The sequence below is a fragment of the Talpa europaea genome, assembly GCF_964194135.1.
Source record: "Talpa europaea genome assembly, chromosome: 13".
NCBI lineage: Eukaryota > Metazoa > Chordata > Mammalia > Eulipotyphla > Talpidae > Talpa > Talpa europaea.
The window spans coordinates 62,047,988-62,068,207 of NC_140080.1; the positions used below are offsets into that span (position 1 = coordinate 62,047,988).

Consider the following 20,220-nt stretch of genomic DNA (forward strand, 5'->3'; position numbering starts at 1 on the left):
GTTTGAGGATGTTGTTGATAGATCCTCTAGCTCAAATATTCTCACTCAATCATATTCAGTCTACTAATGAGCCCATAAAAGGTATTTTTCATTTCTGTTACAGCATTTTTTATCTCTAGCATTTATTTTAGGTTGTTTCATAGAATTTCGTATCTCTACTTACATTGCTCATCTAATCTTGCGTGCTGACTACTTTATCCATTAGAGTCGTAGCACATCATAGTTATTTTAAATTTCTAGTCTGATTATTTCAACATCCCCATGTATTCTGTCTTCAAATTGTATTTTTTACCTTTTGGTTTGCCTTGTCATTTTTTCTTAATAGCTAAACCTGACAAGAACAGCTGTAGATAGGACTTTAGCAATGTGATGGCTAGGTGTGGGCTCAGTCCAGAGCCCCGTGGTTAGATCCCAGTCTTCTAATGAGTTTGTCCCTCTTATGGTGGGACTGGCTGGCTAGAGTGGGTTGGGGTTGGGTACTTCTCGTTCTCCATTTCAGTTACTCTCAATGATACCCAGCAGGTTAATCTCTGATTAACTAGTTTCCCTTGAGCACAGACCTTGATAAGAACAGAATGCTCTGTACAGAAGCTTTTTAGTGTAATGTAATCCCAGCTGTTTATCTTTTCCTTCACTTTCTTTGCTTTGGGGGATGAGTCTTTAAAGATGTTACTGAGATGTATGTCATGTAGTGTTTTACCTATATTTTCTTCTATATATATTTATGGTTTCAGGTCTTATGTTCAATTCTTGTATCCACTTTGAATTGATTTTTTGTGCATGGTGTGAGGTAGTAGTCTATGGTGATGGTACATGGGTGAATTGGTGGTGGGAATTTTATAGGGACTACACCTGAGAGGAGGAAGTAAACATTGTACAAAAATGAATGATGATGTAAAATATATATAAATAAATTATATTGAAAAAAAGAACAGAATGGCCTGGCCTATTTCAAAATGGTTCCTTTTCTTCTCCCTCTGCAGAAAATATAAGGGGACATTTCTCTATTAGCAACTGTGTGAACCCTAGTCAAGCCCTTGGAAGTAAATTTATGGCTGGGCACCCCCTGGAGTTTTAAACTCTCAGACGTGTACACACTGAGCCGCCAGCAATTTTTCACTCACAGTTCATATTTTCCTGCTCCAATGTTGGTTCCTACAGTGTCTTCTATTTTCAGAGGCTGCTCTGTCAACTCATGGCTCCCTGTAGTCTCCTGTCTCTCCAATCTCATGAACAATATTTTGTCCTTTGTCTTTCCCTTATGGATCCAAGAAGAGTTGTTGATTTTTGAATTTTGTTCTGCTTTTTACTTATTGTTGGTACAGTTGTGACTTCCAAGTTCTTAACACATAGAACCATGCTTGGATATGTTAGCTAACTTGTGTAAATATCACCATAGTGATCAGATTTGGAAGTGAATTTTTCATTTTTTACCATTTTAACAACATTTAGATTTTAAACATCAAAGTATATTTCAAGCTCATGAAGAAGAAATTTAAAATGACAGAATTTTTTTTAGGAAATACAATATTAAAGAGAAAATTCACTGATTCTTCAGATCAATGTGAAAGCTCACTAGCATTCAAACAATGAGGATTCTTCCAATCTCTTATTTAAAAAAAAGACAAATAGCACAACGATGTAGTTGACACAAAGACCAGAGCAGTGTGATTTCCACAGTATATCTAAGAGCCTAGTATATGAAGAACTTTTTACAACTCAGCAAGAAAGTAACGAAAACCCAACTGAAAAGTAAGCAAAGGACTTGAATAGACTTTTTTTTGAATAGACTTTTTTTGAAGACAAGAAGCACATATAAAGATGTTCTGTACCATCTGTATCTTTTCGAGAGGATGAGTGGTAACTGAGATAATGACAATTGCTTTATTTTTTTTTTTTTAAAGATTTTTATTTATTTATTTATACAAGCATTGGGTACAGTCAGAAGCGCGGGAGGGTGAGACAATTCACAGAGCCAGAGCCGGGAGCAGAGCAGGCAGGACCGAAGTACACTGCTGAGGGAAGCAGCGGGCGGCAGGAGAGGTCTGCGCACCATGCGGGACCCTCCTCCAGTGGCCAAGGAGCAGCCGGGGATCGAACCAGCGTGGCAGAGGCTGCGGGCAGCTTTGCAACCCAGCGCTCAACCGCTGCGCCACCGGGGATGCCTGACAACTGCTTTAATACCCTTTGTTCACTGCCTTGTATGAGGGTATGGCAGAGTTCTAAAATGTATTTTTTTAGGGTTAATCTTTAACTGGTTTAGTTAACAATTTGTTAGTGTACATTGTGTGTACTTGTGTTTCTTGGTTTTTAAAAAGAGTCCTTGAAAGCTTGGTTTTTCCTGTTTTTCATCAGATAATATCTTCATTTGGAACCTGAGTAATTTATTCATTAATATGAAATGTTGATATGTGACTCAGAAGATCTTGGGCTTTCACACTTGTAACACGAGTTAAACTATAATATAATATGCTGATGACATTTAATTGACCTAGCCTCTATATAATGTTGTTGTTTCTCCTGGTTTTAGAGAAGAAAGAATGTAATAACACCACATAATTTTTTTTTTCATATGATATGCAGAAGAAGCTGATTGAGAATGCAGGAGCAACTGTAGGGAGAAGCATTCTAATCACTGATATGAATCACTACAATGAATTACATTGAGGGTAATCAAATAAAATAGATCATCACACCATAGTCCTTTCACAGAAAGTGGTTAAGTTTGGCATATTGATAATACAGGTTAGAAGAAATATGAATATGAAAACAAATGTGTAGGTATTTGAAATATGAAATATGAAAACGAATATTATACTGAATTTAGCCTTGTGGGAAAAAAATAAGTCACTTTGTTGGAAAAAAGTGAACTGTTTTTTATTTCTGTGGGTTTTTTTGGGTTGTTTCTATTGCTGTGTGTGCAAGTTCACCAATTTTCTGCAGTGTTTGATCTGTCATTAATCCTTTATAGTGTATTTTTAGTTCACATAGTCTAATTTTCAGTTCAAGAAACTTGATTTAGGTCTTTTGAAAATATCTTCTATATTGGCATATTGACTTTTTAAAAATACAAAATACAGATATAATAGTTTTCATGTTCTTATCTGTTTATTCTAATTTCTCTGTCAATTCTGGATGGTTTCAATTGTGTTTTCTCCCAATTATGGGTCATCTTTGTCTGTTTCCTGCCATGCCGGATAATTTTTAATTGAATTTTAGACGTTTTAAATTTTACCTTGTTGGAGACTGAATAATATGATGTTCTATAAATATTTGTGAATTGTGTTCAAGGCTACAGTTAAATTACTTGGAAACAGTTGGTCCTTTAGATCTTCCTTTTAAGATTTGTTAGTCAGGATCCAAGCAGTGTTTAGTAAAAGGGAAACTATTCCTGTCTACTGAAGCGAGATCTTCTTAAGTAGACCACCCAGTCCCCAGAAATTAGGAGTTTCATCAGGCTGATGAAATCATCCTGGGAACGATCTCTGTAACTGGCCTCCAGTGAACACTGGGTACTGTTCCCTCTACTATTTTTAAGGGTTCTTTTTTATGCCTCACATTTCCTCACATACTGTGCTAATTGGTAAACTGGTGAATTTTTTTTTTTAAAGATTTATTTATCCATGCATACAAGAGCTGGGGTACAGGCCAGAGATGCGGGGGGTGAAAGGACTCACCAGAGTCAGAGCAGGGAGCAGAACAGGCAGATGGACCGAGGACACTGCTGCGGGGATACAAGAGCTGGGGTACAGGCCAGAGATGCGGGGGGTGAAAGGACTCACCAGAGTCAGAGCAGGGAGCAGAACAGGCAGATGGACCGAGGACACTGCTGCGGGGAACAGCGGGCGAGACAGGAGAGGTCTACTGCGCCACTTGTGTAATCCTCCCCCCGGCTGGCCGGGGATTGAACTCCTGCTGCAAAGGCTGCGGATTGCTTCATAGTGCGGCGCTTAACCCCTTGTGCCACCAGGGAGGCCCAAAACTGGTGAATTTTTGAGGAAGCTCCTTTGCAGATCTTTTGACTTCCGTCTCCAGGCAGCTCTGTGACAAGAGTCCTGTGTGGGGATCCCTGACTCTCATCATCTAGCCAGTCAGCTGGACTCCCTCTATTTGTCTCCACTCTGCTTAGTGCCCTGGATACTCTCTCGAGAAAGTAGCTTGGGGAAATGGCAAGGCCTACTTCATTTTATTCCCTTCTCTCAGGGTTTAAAATGTTCACTGCTGACATCCAGTGCCTTGAAAAAAATCACCTCATTTATTCTGTCCACTTTTTGTTGGACAGGATGGTGAGCTTAGTCCCTAGAGCTCAGATCTGTTAGTTTTAAAAATGAATCCCATTTAATCCCAGTTTTTTTTTATCTAATCAATATAACAATTGTATTTCAAATATATATTATTACTCTATTAAAGGGAAATGGATAAGTTACATTAAATGTTTAAGATCAAACCTTTCATTGTCTTTTAGATCAAACCTTTCATTGTCTTTTAGAAATAAATTTTTAGTGTTAGTTAAAGGGAAACTGTTACTACAACTTTGCTTTATCAAGATTCAGGAAGTGCTATGAGATTAGATTCTGAAAAATGTTGTGAGTAGGAAATTGTATGTTTTAGATGTGTGATCAGAAACTGTTCTTGTAAGAATCGACTTACTGGATTAATTTGCTGTATTGAGCTGCTTCTTCATCATTGGGTGTGATGTCAGATAATAGCACAACAACTTTTTCACCAAGCACTCGCATTACTTTAGCATTTTTAATGAGCTTGCTAGCTTTTGCTATAATGGTAGGAAATGCCATAGTCATTATTGCTTTCGTGATGGACAAAAACCTTAGACATCGGAGTAATTATTTTTTTCTGAACTTGGCCATTTCTGACTTCTTTGTGGGTAAGTTATATATCTTTATATAAGATAATCTTTCCAACTATAATTTATTTCTAAAACCTTAAACTAAACTCTTGTTAGTTTAAGAAACTGAAATTGGGGATGATTAAAAACCAAAAAAATTAAGGATTAAAGTCATGGGGGAAGGGAGCTAAATGGCACTTCAGGGAAATGCTATATAATGTGTATATCAGTTTTGTAGGGGAGATTTTCATAGTTATAAAATCATCTAGTCTTAATGTCATTTATTTCTGGAGTTATTTACCTTGTATATTTAGGTTCATAAGTATTCCTCTTTAAGTGAACATAGATTTCTTATTATCACAGAGTGGGAATAATAGGAAATAATGTACATACTGGTAACGAGTAACAAATCAAATGATGAAGCATTCAGATCAGTTAAATAGTATGGCTAACAATATTATTTTATGATATGGTATAGAATAATATAAAATACATTAGCACTAAACTATCTTGCATGTAATGGCATGATAGCACCATATAATCACAAGAGATAATGCAAGTCAAATTAACCTTTATTTGGAAACATGCACTTTGTAATTTCTTACTGTTCAGTGATCATTTTAAAACAATGTTTATTATAATAAGCAAATGTGTAGAAATGTGAACTGATGATATTGTTTTAATGGAGCTTTATAATTTAATGTCATTGTCTATAGCGTATAAATGCTTGCATTTATGTTAAAATGAAACAAAACTCAGAGAATGCTTAGTTTATTGCCTGGAACACAATGGTTGCTCAACAAAACATGTTAGTTCCCTTCTCTTCACATTTTGCTGCAGATATGTTTCATCTCAAACCAAGGTTACAAATATCAGTAGAGAATCTACCATGTGTAAGTACTGTTAGGTACTCAAGCCTGATTGGATATTGAGGAGATATACAGAAGGCTTTTTTCTTCAATAAGTTTCAAAAATGGTATGTAGTTTGAGGGAAGTTCACAAATTACAACGGTATAGAGTGATGTGGAACCCATTAATACCTACCAAATGCTGTGGGCACTAAGAGGAAGAGAAGGCACGTGAGCTTCAGAGGATGGGTAGAATTTGCACGATAGAAATGGAGTGGATAGGAGAACCCCTGGAATCCTCATGGGCATGCTGGTAGAAGGTTATTGTGTGCCTTTTTAATTATGAGCTCTGGGCTGGCTGGTGTGCTAATGGCTGTATGGAAACAGCTGGAGTGGTCGGAGTCTGTATATGAAGACTTTGAATACTAGTGTGAGTCTTGATTGGACTTTTCTCAGCAGACCATGTGGAGATTTAAGTATTTTTAGAAGTGAGTGATTGGATGGATTAAAATTTTATGTTAAAAATTTTCCCCCAGGCCGTGGGGTTTCTCTTCTTTTGGTTACTTTCTCTTTTGGTTACTCTCTTTTGCCTCCTCTCCTTTAACTCCCTTATTCCTATCCCCCTTATTTTAACCCTAATCCCTCCTCTCTTCCCTCCCCTAGTCCCATAGTGTGTTTCTAGTTTATAGTTGTTTGTTGATTTTGATTTTTACTTTATTATAATTAGTCTTTTTCCTGGTCTCTTATTTAGGTTTTCTAAATTCCTGCTATGAGTGAGACCATCCAGTATTTTTCTTTTTCTTTCTGGCTTATTTCGCTGAGCATGATCCCTTCCAGCTCCGTCCACGTTGCTGCAAATTGCATGAGTTTATCTTTATTGATTGCTGAGTAATATTCCATGGTGTATATGTACCACATCTTCTTGATCCAGTCATCTATTTTTGGGTATTTGGGTTGTTTCCGTAACTTAGCTATTGTAAATAGTGCTGCTATAAATATAGGGGTGCAGGTGCCCTTTGGAATTAATGATTCTGTATCCTCTGGGTAAATACCTAGGAGTGAAATTGCTGGATCATATGGAAGCTCCATCTTTAGCAGGTTGAGGAATATCCACACAGCTTTCCATAGTGGTTGGACCATTTTGCACTCCCACCAGCAGTGCAGGAGAGTTCCTTTTTCTCCACACCCTCGCCAACATTTGTTGTTGCTAGTTTTTTTAATATGTGCCATTCTCACTGGTGTCAGATGGTATCTCATTGCATTTTTGATTTGCATTTCCCTGATAACAAGTGACTTTGAACATTTTTTCATATGTCTTTTGGCCACTTGCATTTCCTCTTTGGAGAAGTTTCTTTTAAGCTCTTCTGCCCATTTTTTGATTGGATTATATACTTTGTTTTTGTTGAGTCTCATCAGCTCTTTGTAGATTTTTGTGATCAGTACTTTATCATTAGTGTTGTGTGCAAAAATTTTCTCCCAATTGGTGGGGTGTCTCTTTGTATTGGTTAATGTCTCTTTAGCTATACAGAAGCTCTTTAATTTGATGTAGTCCCAGCTGTTTATCTTTGCCTTCACTATCACTACTTTGGGTGATGAGTCTTTAAAGACGTTGCTGAGGTGGATGTCATGTAGTGTTTCTCCTATCTTTCCTTCTATATATTTTATGGTTTCAGGTCTTATATCTAGTTCTTTAATCCATTTTGAGTTGGTTTATGTGCATGGTGTGAGGTAGTAGTCAGGCTTCATTCTTTTGCATGTAGCGACCCAGTTTTCCCAGCACCATTCATTGAACAAATTTTCTTTGCTCCATTGCATATTCTTTGCTCCTTTGTCAAAGATTAGTTGACTGTAAATCTGGGGTTTATTTCTGGATTTTCAACTTTTTATTTATTTATGCAAGCACTGGGTACAGTCAGAATCGCGGGAGGGTGAGAGAATTCACCAGAGCCAGAGTGTGGAACAGAACAGACAGACTGCTGAAATACACTGCTGAGGGGAGCAGCGGGCGCGGCAGGAGATGTCTGCTGCACCATGTGGGACCCTTGCCGGCGACCGGTATAGAACCAGCGCTGTAGGCCGTGGGCAGTTCACAGCCCAGTGCTCAACTGCTGCGCCACCAGGGGAGGCCCTGGATTTTCAAGTTTTAGATGGCACTGAGCATTTAAAGTCAATTATGTAGTTTGACTATTCCAAAGGGGACTAGTCTGTGGTGGTAGGGAGGATGAGGTAAAACTGTACCTAACTAAGGGAGCCTGTGCTTGAGACTTCTGAACAAAGATGTTCCCAGTAAGAATGGGGTGTCTCCATGTATGGCCACTAAAGTGCAGAGTGTATAGTAGTGGAAATGCAGACAAAAATGTCTGCCCTCATCATCCTTCTTTTCCAAGTAGAAGCAGGAGTGGAGAAATAGATGATTAACAACAATAATAAGTAAATAAAATCATATGGTATTTTAAAGGGTGATCATTATTTTATTTTTTTTTTAAAGATTCATTTATTTATTTATTTATACAAGCACTGGGTACAGTCAGAAGTGCGGGAGGGTGAGAGAACTCACCAGAGCCAGAGCAGGGAGCAGAGGAGGCAGAAGGACCAAAGCACACTGCTGAGGGGAGCAGCGGGCGGCAGGAAAGGTCTGTGCGCCATGTGGGCCCCTCCTCTGGTGGCCGGGGAGCAGCCAGGGATCGAACCGGTGCTGCAGAGGCTGCGGGTAGCCTCGCAACCCAGCGCTCAACCGCTGTACCACCGGGGGGAGGCCCAGGGTGATCATTATTATGGAGGAAAATCTAGCAGAGGTGAGGGAGAGAAGGTGCATTAGAGATTAGGTTGTAAATTTAAACTTTAGGGGTTGGGTTCACTGAGAAAGACGCATTTGAGCAAACAGAAGGAGCAATCTGAAGGAAGAGCATTTCATGCCCAGGAGCAAGTGCAAATATGTGAGGGGGAAGGCAATATATTTGAAGCCAGGGGGCTGGAGTGGAATGAGGGAGAGGTGGTGTTTGTACCGTAAATTATTACTGGCATCACAAACGTCCTTCTCATCCCATGGAGGAAATGAGTGTTTGTGTGGAAACTGCACTGGGGACTTTGGAAGCCACAGCTCTGGGCCAAAATAAAATGAATGTCTCTGTTTTTAAAGATACTTTGTTTTGTCTTAGGTGAAACTGGTGACCTATTTCATACCTGAGGTGTGCTTTCACACACACATCTTTGAGATGGAAGGCTCCACAAGGAAGCTTATTTATCATTAAAATATAATTGAAACATAAAACAAGCAGGAAATTTGAACTACAAATAAGAACTGACCACCTAGCTCTTCATTTCTGTGGTGACTTGTCTCGTGTATTTGTATGTAAACACAGGCCCTAATTCTGCATTCACTCCTACAGATTCTGAACCCACACTGTTGTGGCCTCATGCCATCTTGCTCTGGGAGAATTCAGGCTTTTCTTCACCCTTCTCTCTCTCTCTGTCTCTTTTTTTCCATTTCCTTTCTTTCATCTTTGCTATTGTTCTTCATAATAGACTGACTAACTTGGTTCTCATATGAAAAATGGGAATTCCTGCCAAGTACCTGTAAAATATGAAGATACTAAACACAGTAAGATTTCAACCATGCTTCCACTTACTAGATTATGTTCTCAGTGAGTAGTTTCACCTGTCTGAAATGTCAGTACAATTAAAAACCCTTACAAAACTAAGGGGAAGGGAGGTGAGATTAGTCATTTTTAATAGTTAAGCCGTTTCTGTGCTGAGCTGAACCACTTCTGTATTTGTTCATTCAATGAAAGGTAGCAGTTAAAGTCAGGAGTTCTGAAGTCACATTGCCTGGTTTCAAATCTAGTCTTTCACTTAATAGCTGACTGGATCTTGGGCTGATTTTGACTCTTTTTTGAGCTTCAACATCATTATATGCTAACTCAGCTTGATCTCTAACTCACAATGTTTCTATGACTATTAAGTGAGATGATATATGTAATGCACTTAGCACAACCCCTGGCATGTACTAAGTATAATATAATATAATATATATTAGCTGCTATTAATTTATTTAAGTTAATGTGTAACCATTGTACTACTCTAGATGTGAGAGATATAAAGTTTAATTTATAACATGAGAAGTTAAAAGATGCTATGATGTAAAGTAGAATGTATTTGCAGGAGGGGAGAGCGGAGGAGAGGGAAATAAAGTGCCAGGAGAGTACAGATGACAGAGGGGTCACTTCCATCAAGGACATTCCAAGAAAGACGAAAAGGAAGAAACCATTTTTGAACTGGGTGAAGGATGAGAAGGAAGTAGACAGACTCAGTGGAAGAGAAGGCATTCTATGAAGTAAATGATGTTGGCAAAGGCAAAGAGATGTGAAATGTGGGGTTTGTTTTGGAGGACAGATGCTTAACCTCTTTGGATTCGATCATGAACATAAATGGTCATGATCATGCTGTAAATGCTAAAAATATATGTCAGTAACTGAATGTAGTTTGGAAAATAATAGGGGGCCATTGAAAGTATGATGTTCATGACAGCTATTATAAAAATGCTATTTAGGGCCTCCCTGGTGGCTCAAGGGTGTTAAGCACAGCACTGTGAAGCTATCTGCAGCTTCTGCAGCATGAGCTTGATCCCTGGCCGGCCAGGGAGGAACTCACACGGTGTAGCAGACCTCTCCTGTCTCGCCTGCTGCTCCCCTCAGCAGTGTATTTCAGTCAATTTACCAGTTCTGTTCCCCATTGTCTTTGGTAAATCCTCTCACCACCTGCACCTCTGGCCTGTACTCTGTTCTTATATGCATAAATAAATAAATATTTTTATGTTATTTAAAGAATGTGTAGGAAATCAATCCTGAGTATGTTGAGGAAATGCAATAAATTGCTAAATTATAAGAAGTCATTTGTGGTCAATTCAGATACGTTATTGTGCCATGTACCTATGTATTCACTCATAGGAGCTTTTTTTTACTCTTATTTTTCCTCTATACAGGCATGATCTCCATTCCTCTGTACATTCCTCACACATTGTTCAACTGGAACTTTGGAGATAAAATCTGTACATTTTGGCTCCTTACTGATTATCTTTTATGTACTACATCTGTGTACAATATTGTGCTCATCAGCTATGATCGATACCAGTCAGTCTCGAATGCTGTAAGTCAAAACATTAATTTATCTTTCTCAGATGGTTATATACTTGTACATCCCGGTGCCCCCACCCCAGTCTTTCAAGTTTAATTTTTTGTTTAATTAACAAACCTTTAGGGAACATGATGATCCTTTTGTAACCTACCACAAAGTTCTTGTTAACCCTTAGTGAATATTTATGTATGTGATTTGGGTAAGTCACTCCCCTCTGTGCCACTAAAAGTGAGAAGGTACTAAAGAAACTCTTAGGCATACTGAGTCCCCAATAGACTGAATATATTTGAGATTCTCAGTAGGCTTATCAGTTTCACTCCTTGGACAAATTGAGACTAAATTTTTTTGCTCAAGATGGAAGTAGTAAAAAGACTTTGAAGCCTTTTGATTGCCAAAAGATCAATTTTGAATTGTCAAAAGAAAAGGCAGCTTACTGGGGAACTGTCTTAGCCAGTGAGACGGATCAGAAATATCAAGTGCCCATGCCACATTAGGACCCATCTCAAGAAAATCTGAACTTCCGCAAGCTTTGAAATAGCCTCGTCAACAAGTTAGTGAGAACTCTTAAGCTAAATTTATCAGCAATATAACAATGGAGAAAGCAAAGTTGATTTAAGTAGTACATGGTGGAAGGGGGCCATACTATTGGGCTGTGGTCTGAAATCTTTCAGACCTCCACGGACAACTTCTATCATTCCTAAATCCCAGGGACCCAAATCCTGCTACTGTGTGGCAGGATTTTGATAAGTACTAGGATGCAGAAATGAATGCATCAGCAGTCTTATTTTTGAGGAACAGAATAGTTTAATGAGGAGACAGGTCCATAAACAAATGTGTTCAGGACTATGGACTCAGTGCAGTACTGGAATTGAAGAAGACAGTGCCATCTCTGGCTGGAAGGACTGTGCCTTTTGGAGTCAGCAGGCTGAGGATAAGGCAAAGAGATTGCTGTAACAAAGAGACAACAACATGGTGAGCCTCAAACAAGACAGAAGTTTATTTTTCACTCGCAGAACAATCCAGAAAAGTTAGATGGCTCTACTCCAGAAACTCATTCAGGGACTTAGGCTAATGGTGTGGCACTATCTTCTAGGGCAGGGCCAGCAAACTTATATATAAAGCCAGATAGTAGATATTTTTAACTCTGTGGGATTTATCGTTTCTGTTGCAACTGCCCACATTTTCTGTTATTGCGTGACAACATCTTTAGATAATATGGAAAAAAAGTTTCATTCTCTTCCGAAAAATCTATTTATACAAGCTGGTGGTGGATCACATTTGTTCCATAAACAGTAATCTGCTGAACTCTGCCCTAGGTCATTACCCTGTTCTGCGAAGTCAGAGCCAGATTGTCAACCCTCCAGGTACTAGACACGAAGGACAAAGGGCAGAAGTCTGGCGCAAGGGATTTTCTTTTAACCAAGTAGTGCAGAATCATACAGTCATTTCCACTCGCATTTTACTGGTGAAACTTAGTCTCACGGTCCCACCTGACCCAGCACAAGGCCAGGAAGAAGGGGAGAGCAGATGTGAGAGGACAGCTAGCAGAGGACAGTCAGTGAGTACCTCACTGACACCAGAGTCCACCGCAGTTTATACTGGATGAACTGTGAATTTGGATTGGTAATTCAGACCCCTATAATCTCATGTGTTTCAAACTGGAACAAAGATTAGAGGATAAAATATCAGAATGTTTGCACACGGTAAAGGCAATTTGTTTTTTTTATGAATACTTCTCTCTGCCTATAGTCTTTGTTATAATGTAAAATGAATTTAGGTCACAGTCAAAATGTTGAAAAACTAGTCCTCTCATTCATAGTCTTTCCCATCTGTAGTTAAAGTTTTTCCTTTCTTTCTGGGTTAATTTTTCTTTTTAATCTTCACTGGAACTTGACTGCACTCTCTTTGAGGAACATCTTAGTTCTTGAATCTAGCTCAGTTTTATTGGACGGTTGCTCATTTAGAAACAGTGCTTGGGGGGGGCCTCCCTGGTGGCGCAGCAGTTGAGTGCTGGGTTACGAAGCTACCTGCAGCCTCTGTGGCGGCGCAGGTTCGATCCCCGGCTGCTCCCTGGCCACCGGAGGAGGGTCCCACATGGCGCGCAGACCTCTCCTGTCGCCCGCTGCTCCCCTCAGCAGTGTATTTCCATCCTTCTGCCTGCTCTGCTCCCCGCTCTGGCTCTGGTGAATTCTTTCACCCTCCCTCGCTTCTTCTGATCATACCCAGTGCTTGTATAAATAAATAAAAATAAATCTTTAAAAAAAAAAAAAGGAATAGTGCTTGGAAGTTAGGGAGAGATGAGTGGGGTCCAGAAAGAAAATGGGTGGGCTGTTTTCTTCTCTTGGCTCTGGAATTCCCCTGATAATTCAGGCTGTAAACTCATGAGGGCCCAGTGAGCGAGCCCCCACCCCCAGAATGGAGCAGGAGCCAAGAAGGTAAGGAGCACGTGCAGGTTTGTGGGTCACTGTCCACTGGCGGCACTCACAACCCTGACACCTCTGTTGGTTGTGAGCTAGACACAGCTGAGGCCAGAAGGAAGCCTTCAAAGATGTGGTGAGCTCTTGGAAGTGATAGTGGGGAAGCTGAGCTCTTGCAGCTGAAAGTGGAGAAGGCAGCGTGATAGTGCAGAGCAGTGGGCTGGGCCTGGGAGAGGAAATCTGAAAATAGGCCTGATTACAGACCTCAGGCAAGTTTTCTGGAAGGTGAGGGGAAATAGAACAGCATAACTGGAGGGCATGGGAATGAAAATGTATGCAGCAGAATTGAGGTAGTGAGGGGAGAGGTTTTCTTTACTTGTAGAGGAAGAAACAAGCTTGAAGGTAAAATCAAGACTGTGAAGAGTATCATCGTAGGTGGGCTAGCTTGTCTCCTAGGACTGCTGTAACCAAATACCATACACCAGGACTGAAAGGAACACTCTTATTTGCTCCAGTTCTGGAGGCTAAAAGTTGGAAATTAAGGGATAGGTAGGGCCATACGTCCCTTGAGCTGGTTGCCCAACTTTCTCTAAGCTGCTGTCATTACAGGCCATCCTTAGAGTTCCCTGGCTTGTAGATGCACCACCCCAATCTCTCCTCCATCATCATCTGGTGTTGCCCCCTTGTGTCTATGTGTCCTCTTATCTAAGGACACCTGTTTTATTGGGTTAGGACTCACTTTGATTTAATTGAATATGAATGTTAGGACTTGAACACATCTTTTGGGGGGGTACACAGTTCAACCCATAGCAGGCACTTAGAATGACTCTGCACCCCCATTTGTTATAAACGTAAGCAAGTTCTAGGGCAAAAGCAACCTGATTGGCAGAATAATTGGCTACCTTACTGGGGCAGTGGAGGGAGCAGGAGAATGACAACCTTCTGCATAGGGGCGTATTCTAAAGAGGATGAGAGGTGGGCCATTCCAACTGGCTTGGGACTGGATACAAGACGTCTTGAGCTTTCTATCTGTCTTGAGCTGTCTATCTGTCAAATGCTACCCAGAGATGAAGAGATTGGCATTGTCTTCTCAATTCCCTGGGATGTGCATTATCCCATTTGACCTTATGCATAATAGAAAAGAGATCACCTCCAACATATTGCATCATATCATTACAAGGCTGAACAGAGCAATTAAAAAAAAAAAACCTAAATGCTGTTTTATGACCATCTGGGTATTGTTACCATTTTCACAATCATTAGATTTCATGCAAAAGACACATTAATTAGTGGCATGACAGGCAGAAGGCAAAAAAGTACATTATGCGTGGAAGTTTGTGGTCAGCACCATATGTGTTTTAGCTTAACCTCAGAAATACTCATAATTTGGGGAAGAACATTTCCCTGTGGTTTAAGAAAAAACTTAGTTTTGTTTTCTTTACTTTTTCTACCTCCTGCCAATTGGTGATCCCTTCTCAATGAACATATACAATTCATAAAAGAAAGAGCTAGGTAATGTTGAACCCTTTAGATGAAAGAAGAAAATACTGTATATGGGACTTAAAAACCCAGAGACTTAAAAACAAAAGAAAAGAGAGTCATTTTCTCATATCATGGATAGATCACCTTTTTTCAGGGAAACAAGGAACATTGAAGCTGAATGGAATCTCACTGATTTGAGGAAAAAATAAGAGAGATTGTTCCAGCTCTCCTTAAAAATCTTTTTTTCAGGGCTTCCCTGGTGGCGCAGCGGTTAGTCTCACGGCTATGGCTAGCCACTGAGGCATGAATTTGATGCCCCGCCAGCCACTGCGGCATGATTTCAATCCCCAGCCAGGGAGCTAACCCACATGGCACAGCAAATCTCTCCTGTCTCAACCATTGCTCTCCTCAGCAGTGTATTTCAGTCGATCCACCTGTTCTATTTCCCACTCTGTCTCTGGTGAATCCTCTTACCCCCCGCACCTCTGGCCTACAACCCAGTTCTTGTGTGCATAAATAAATAAAATAAATCTTTAAAAAAATCCTCGTTTTATATTTTTATCCTTCATATAGGGTGATTGGCTTTAGGTATCTTTAGATTTCTTAAAGAAGATACTAAGTATTTCAGGATCTTTCAAAGATCAGGGGTCCTGTGATTTGAAAGCCAATTCTCCCTCATAGATTCTCTTTTTCCCTTGCAGATGACAGCCCTTGAAATCAGGTGGATCTACAATATTCTTCACCCTTAAAAATGACTATGATCGTACCACCGTGTCTCAAAATGGCTGGTTACCACAGCTTAGCACCATTTTTTTTCAGGTGGAAACACTTGTAGAGAGAAGTGATTGTCAACAATGTAGTGTTCTGCAAAGCAGATATAAACTTCTTTCTTTTTATGGTTTACCTTATGAGTGATGTAAGGGTTCTTTCTCTTTCTGACTCCCACCTTGAAGTCCCAGTATAAATTACAGAATAGATTCTCCTTGAATATTGGAATTGGAACAGCCAGTGGCTTTCATACTTTTTTAACTATGACTACAGTGAGGAATGCATTTTACAATGTGATTTCTTTCTCTCTATATATATATCTTTATTCCCAAAGCAAAAGTTCCATCATACCTTACCATGTGTGATGTATTTTGACATGGACTATCTTATTTCATGAAAACACACCAACAATAACTTGCCTTGGTCTGACCTGCAGGTTGAGAAGCATTGTGTAAGGGTATATCCAATTTCAGTTGTTTTAGAGTTTAGATCAGTGGACCAGGAAATACAGCTTCTTTATTTTAGATATTGACCTTGGTATTTTCCGTAGTGTCAGGTGTTTAACCTTGAGGGTTACAGCCTTGCCTTTGAAAACCACTAAGAAGCTCTACATCTTGGTCCAGGCTCCACTGGGCCCCTCTGGACCCACATTATGTTACCCAGGTCCAGGTAACACCCCCCATCTCTTGCACATCCCTGAAACTCCTGGGGACCTGTGGTATGCTTTCTGTAATCAATAGAAGTTCATTATACTGAAAATAATTTATTCCATCTCTTTTAGGTGTCTTACAGAACGCGGCACACTGGGATCTTGAGGATTGTGGCTATGATGGTGGGCGTCTGGGTGCTGGCCTTCTTAGTGTATGGGCCAATAATTCTAGTTTCAGATTCTTGGAAGAATGAGAAGACGAATTGTGAACCTGGATTCCTTTCAGAATGGTATATTCTTGCTATCACGTCATTCTTGGAATTCCTGGTCCCAGTTTTCTCAGTGGCTTATTTCAACATGTACATTTATTGCAGTCTATGGAAGCGTGGTAATCTCAGCAGGTGGCAAAGATATCCCAGACTCACTTCTGTCTCTTCCATTAACTGTGGAGACTCATTGAGTATGTCAAGAGCGGCAGTCCTGGAACCGAGGGAAGCAGCAAAGTCCCATCGTTCTGAGAGACAAGACAGGAAGAACAGCCTCTTGCTTTCTTTAAGAACCCAGATGAACAGGGGTGTAGCTGCTTCCAAAATGAGTTCCCTCCACCACTCAGATTCTGTAGCTTTTCGACAGCGGGAACATCTCGAGCTGCTTAAAGCCAAGAAATTAGCAGGGTCTCTGGCCATTCTCTCCGGTGTTTTTATCATTTGCTGGGCTCCCTATTCTCTATTCACAATTATTCGTTCAATTTACCGCCGAGATCAGCATCCTAAATCCATCGGATATGAAATCACATTTTGGCTTCAGTGGTTCAATTCCTTTGTTAATCCTTTTTTGTACCCATTGTGTCACAAGCACTTTCAGAAGGCTTTCTTGAAAATTTTTTGTATAAAAAAGCCACCTGTACCATCACACAGTCAGTTAATGTGCTCGTAAAGAAAATTTTCTTGCTTACATAAATGTTGGTCTCTCACCTAAATTGAATGGATGTGGCTTTCATCTTTCCCTTCCCATGCTACTAAGAAAGTCCATAAAAATCAAAACACCTGAAAACTTAAAAAAAAATCAGAATCTGGAAGACAATGGAAAATGATTCCAGTGAATAATAACAGTATAATTAGAAATGCACAACAATATTTTGTGAACTGATAACCACAAAAAGATCACATATTTTCTAGGCCATTACTTCTTCCTTGTCTTTTAGATCTTGATAAAATCTTGATTGTGAAAGTGAGGCATTTTTGTTTTCTTTCTATGGTCGGTGTTTGCTACAGTCTTAAGAGAATTTCCCTTTTTATTTTACAGTGATGAAAATGTGTCAAGTTTTAAAATTATTTCCTGATATCTACAATAAAAAAGGACCATATTACCCTCTTTGCTGGGGGTGAGCAACTCTTATGATCAGTGGGCAGGCTAGTGGGGGTTTCACTTGGCAGGAGCAGGAATGAGAGTGCCCAGGTACAGGAGGAGAGTGCACATGACCTTCCAGACTTTATATTCCTGATCTCAGGAGAGCAGGAAGTGTGGGGTGGAAGGAGAGATCAGATAAGCACATTTCTCAAAGGTCCTCAGTGAAGTCATCCTGGGGTCCCAACATCTATGTTTGGAGGGTGAGGGACAGGACAGGGTCACCAATGAGTTGAAAGGATGACTTTCCCTTTAGAGCTCCCTTCTTCCAGCTTCCACATCAGCTAAAAATTCTCCATGAAAAAATATGGTAGAAAGAGAAAAGTTTAGAAATGGCAAGAGGACTAAACCTGGTGGCTTGATTAAACCTGGTGGCTTTCTTTATCATTAATAAATGTAGCTCTATTTATTTGAGCAACATTTTGTCTAATCGTTGATAGCACAGTGTTCAGACTGATTACCTGAGAAGAGCAGTCAGCACTAACTACTATACTTCACAGATGAGTCAGATTTTATTTCTCTGGTGATGTTTTGTTCTTTTGGTCATAGTAATTGATTTTTCTCATCAGTGTTCTTTTCATGTCTTTGTTATAACATTTTATTTTGGTTTCATATTTAATTTCATCTCTACTATAAGGTTTTAATCATTGTTTCTTCTATAATTTCTTACACATTTTAGTCATTTTCATACTTCCTACATCTTATAAATCCATGGTTAATTTCAAACACTAAAACAGGAAAGTTTTTTAAGTACATAAATGCTTAGAAATGCACATAAATTTATATAATGCTGACTTGTATTAAGTTCAGAATAAGAGATACATGTTTAATGTTCAATAGTAATTTGAAAATTTTGAGAAATGAAACTATAAGTGCATGTGTTCTTGTAAAGTTGTTACACATTGGGCCTTCCAACATGTAACGTTGGGTTAAGCAAGGGGTTAAGCACCACACTATGGAGCAATCCACAGCCTCTGCAGAATGAGTTCGATCCCCAGCCAGCCAGGGAGCTACCCACAGGGCTCAGCACACCTCTCCTGCCTCACCCACTGCTCTTCTCAGCAGTGTATTTCGTCAGTCTTTGCTGGGGGTGAGCAACTCTCTTCCCCACTCTGTCTCTGGTGAATCCTCTCACCCCCCCACACCTCTGGCCTGTATCCCAGTACTTGTATGCATAAATAAATAAAATTAAAAAAAAAAGAATCTATCACATATAAGCTACTTATTGTAAAGATGTCTGTGAACTTTGCCAATAAAATTTTGATTCCCCGTGGCAAGAAGGAAACTTTGGGATTTCCTTAGCATAATGGGGTTTCTTTAGTAAAATGTACCTCATAGGTGCTCAGTAGATAATTGTCAAGAAGGCATGTATTTGACATTTTCCTTAAAAAATGGAATGTAGGGGCCTCAATGGTGGTGCAGCGGTTGAGCGCTGGGTTGCAAAGCTGCCCGCAGCCTCTGCGGTGCCGGTTCCATTCCCCGGCTGCTCCCCGGCCACCGGAGGAGGGTCCCACATGGTGCGCAGACCTCTCCTGCCGCCCGCTGCTCTCCTCAGCAGTGTACTTCGGTCCTTCTGCCTGTTCTGCTCCCCGCTCTGGCTCTGGTGAATTCTCTCACCCTCCCGCGCTTCTGACTGTACCCAGTGCTTGTATAAATAAATAAAATAAATAAATAAAAATAAAATAAAATAAAAATAAAATCTTTAAAAAAAATGGAATGTAAATCCTAGTTTTTAAATCCAAGTTTTAAAATTTGCACTTGAGGGAACTTAAAACACCTTTTTTCATTATAATAAAATTCACATGTATCTAGCCTATAGAGAAAAGACAATGTTAAAACAATTCTTATACTCAAAAGCAGTCAATTAGTAAATTGGTGTAGATGTTTCTAGAGGAAAACAATATAACCCCATTTTCTGGAAACACATGTTTGTATATCTAAACTTTTCCTTAAACTTCTGAAGATAACTTTTGGTGAATTCTTTCATGAAATGGAGGCTCCTTTCTCCTTTCTAGTATGAGTAATTACCAGCCCTGCTCCAAATAGAGCTGTTTATAAATATTTATTAAATTTTAAATCAAAGTATTTAATGTTTAAGTTTTTTAAAATATGTATTTAAATTAAAAAAAAAATACCTATTAGCTCATCTTAAATCCAGACTAAACTTCACTCACAAAACATTCCTAATAATCCTGGTTCCTAAGTGTTGGCGTCAGTTGGCCTGTAGAGAACAGACTCCAGAGGAGGGAAGGCAGATGTAAGCACAGAATGTCAATTATAAATGACATTTAGGTCTTTTTATCAGTCACAAGGGTTTTAAATATAAATAACAATAACCATAGAACTATTTTACAGAACTGCTTTTTGGAAACTACCCTGCTGACGCCAGGATCTTGGCACTTAAAGAAGCTGTTTCTTATGTTATGATTCCAGAAAAAGAGAAACTCCAACATATGAAGTAAACTTTTTATTCTGATCATTAGCTATTAGGGTTGAGTCAAGCAACAGAAAACATATTAATGATTTCAAATCAAAGGAATTTAACCAACACAGGGTTTTGGAAGACTGAAAATACAAGAAGGGGATGCTGACATAGCACAGAGATGAATAACTTAAGATGACAGCTGCCCTCTTTAAGGTTAGAGAGAATAAAAGAGAAGTGATATTATC

General features: G+C 39.5%; 1 protein-coding gene across 1 annotated transcript; it reads left to right on the forward strand.

Moving 5' to 3' along the window:
- Nucleotides 1-4,695: 4,695 nt before the first annotated feature.
- On the forward strand, nt 4,696-17,079 carry HRH4 (histamine receptor H4; the record flags this gene model as incomplete). Its single annotated transcript, XM_084252688.1, has 3 exons — nt 4,696-4,885; nt 10,676-10,839; nt 16,276-17,079. The coding sequence occupies 3 exons, from the start codon at nt 4,696-4,698 to the stop codon at nt 17,077-17,079; spliced, it is 1,158 nt and encodes a 385-aa protein (XP_084108814.1).
- Nucleotides 17,080-20,220: the final 3,141 nt, after the last annotated feature.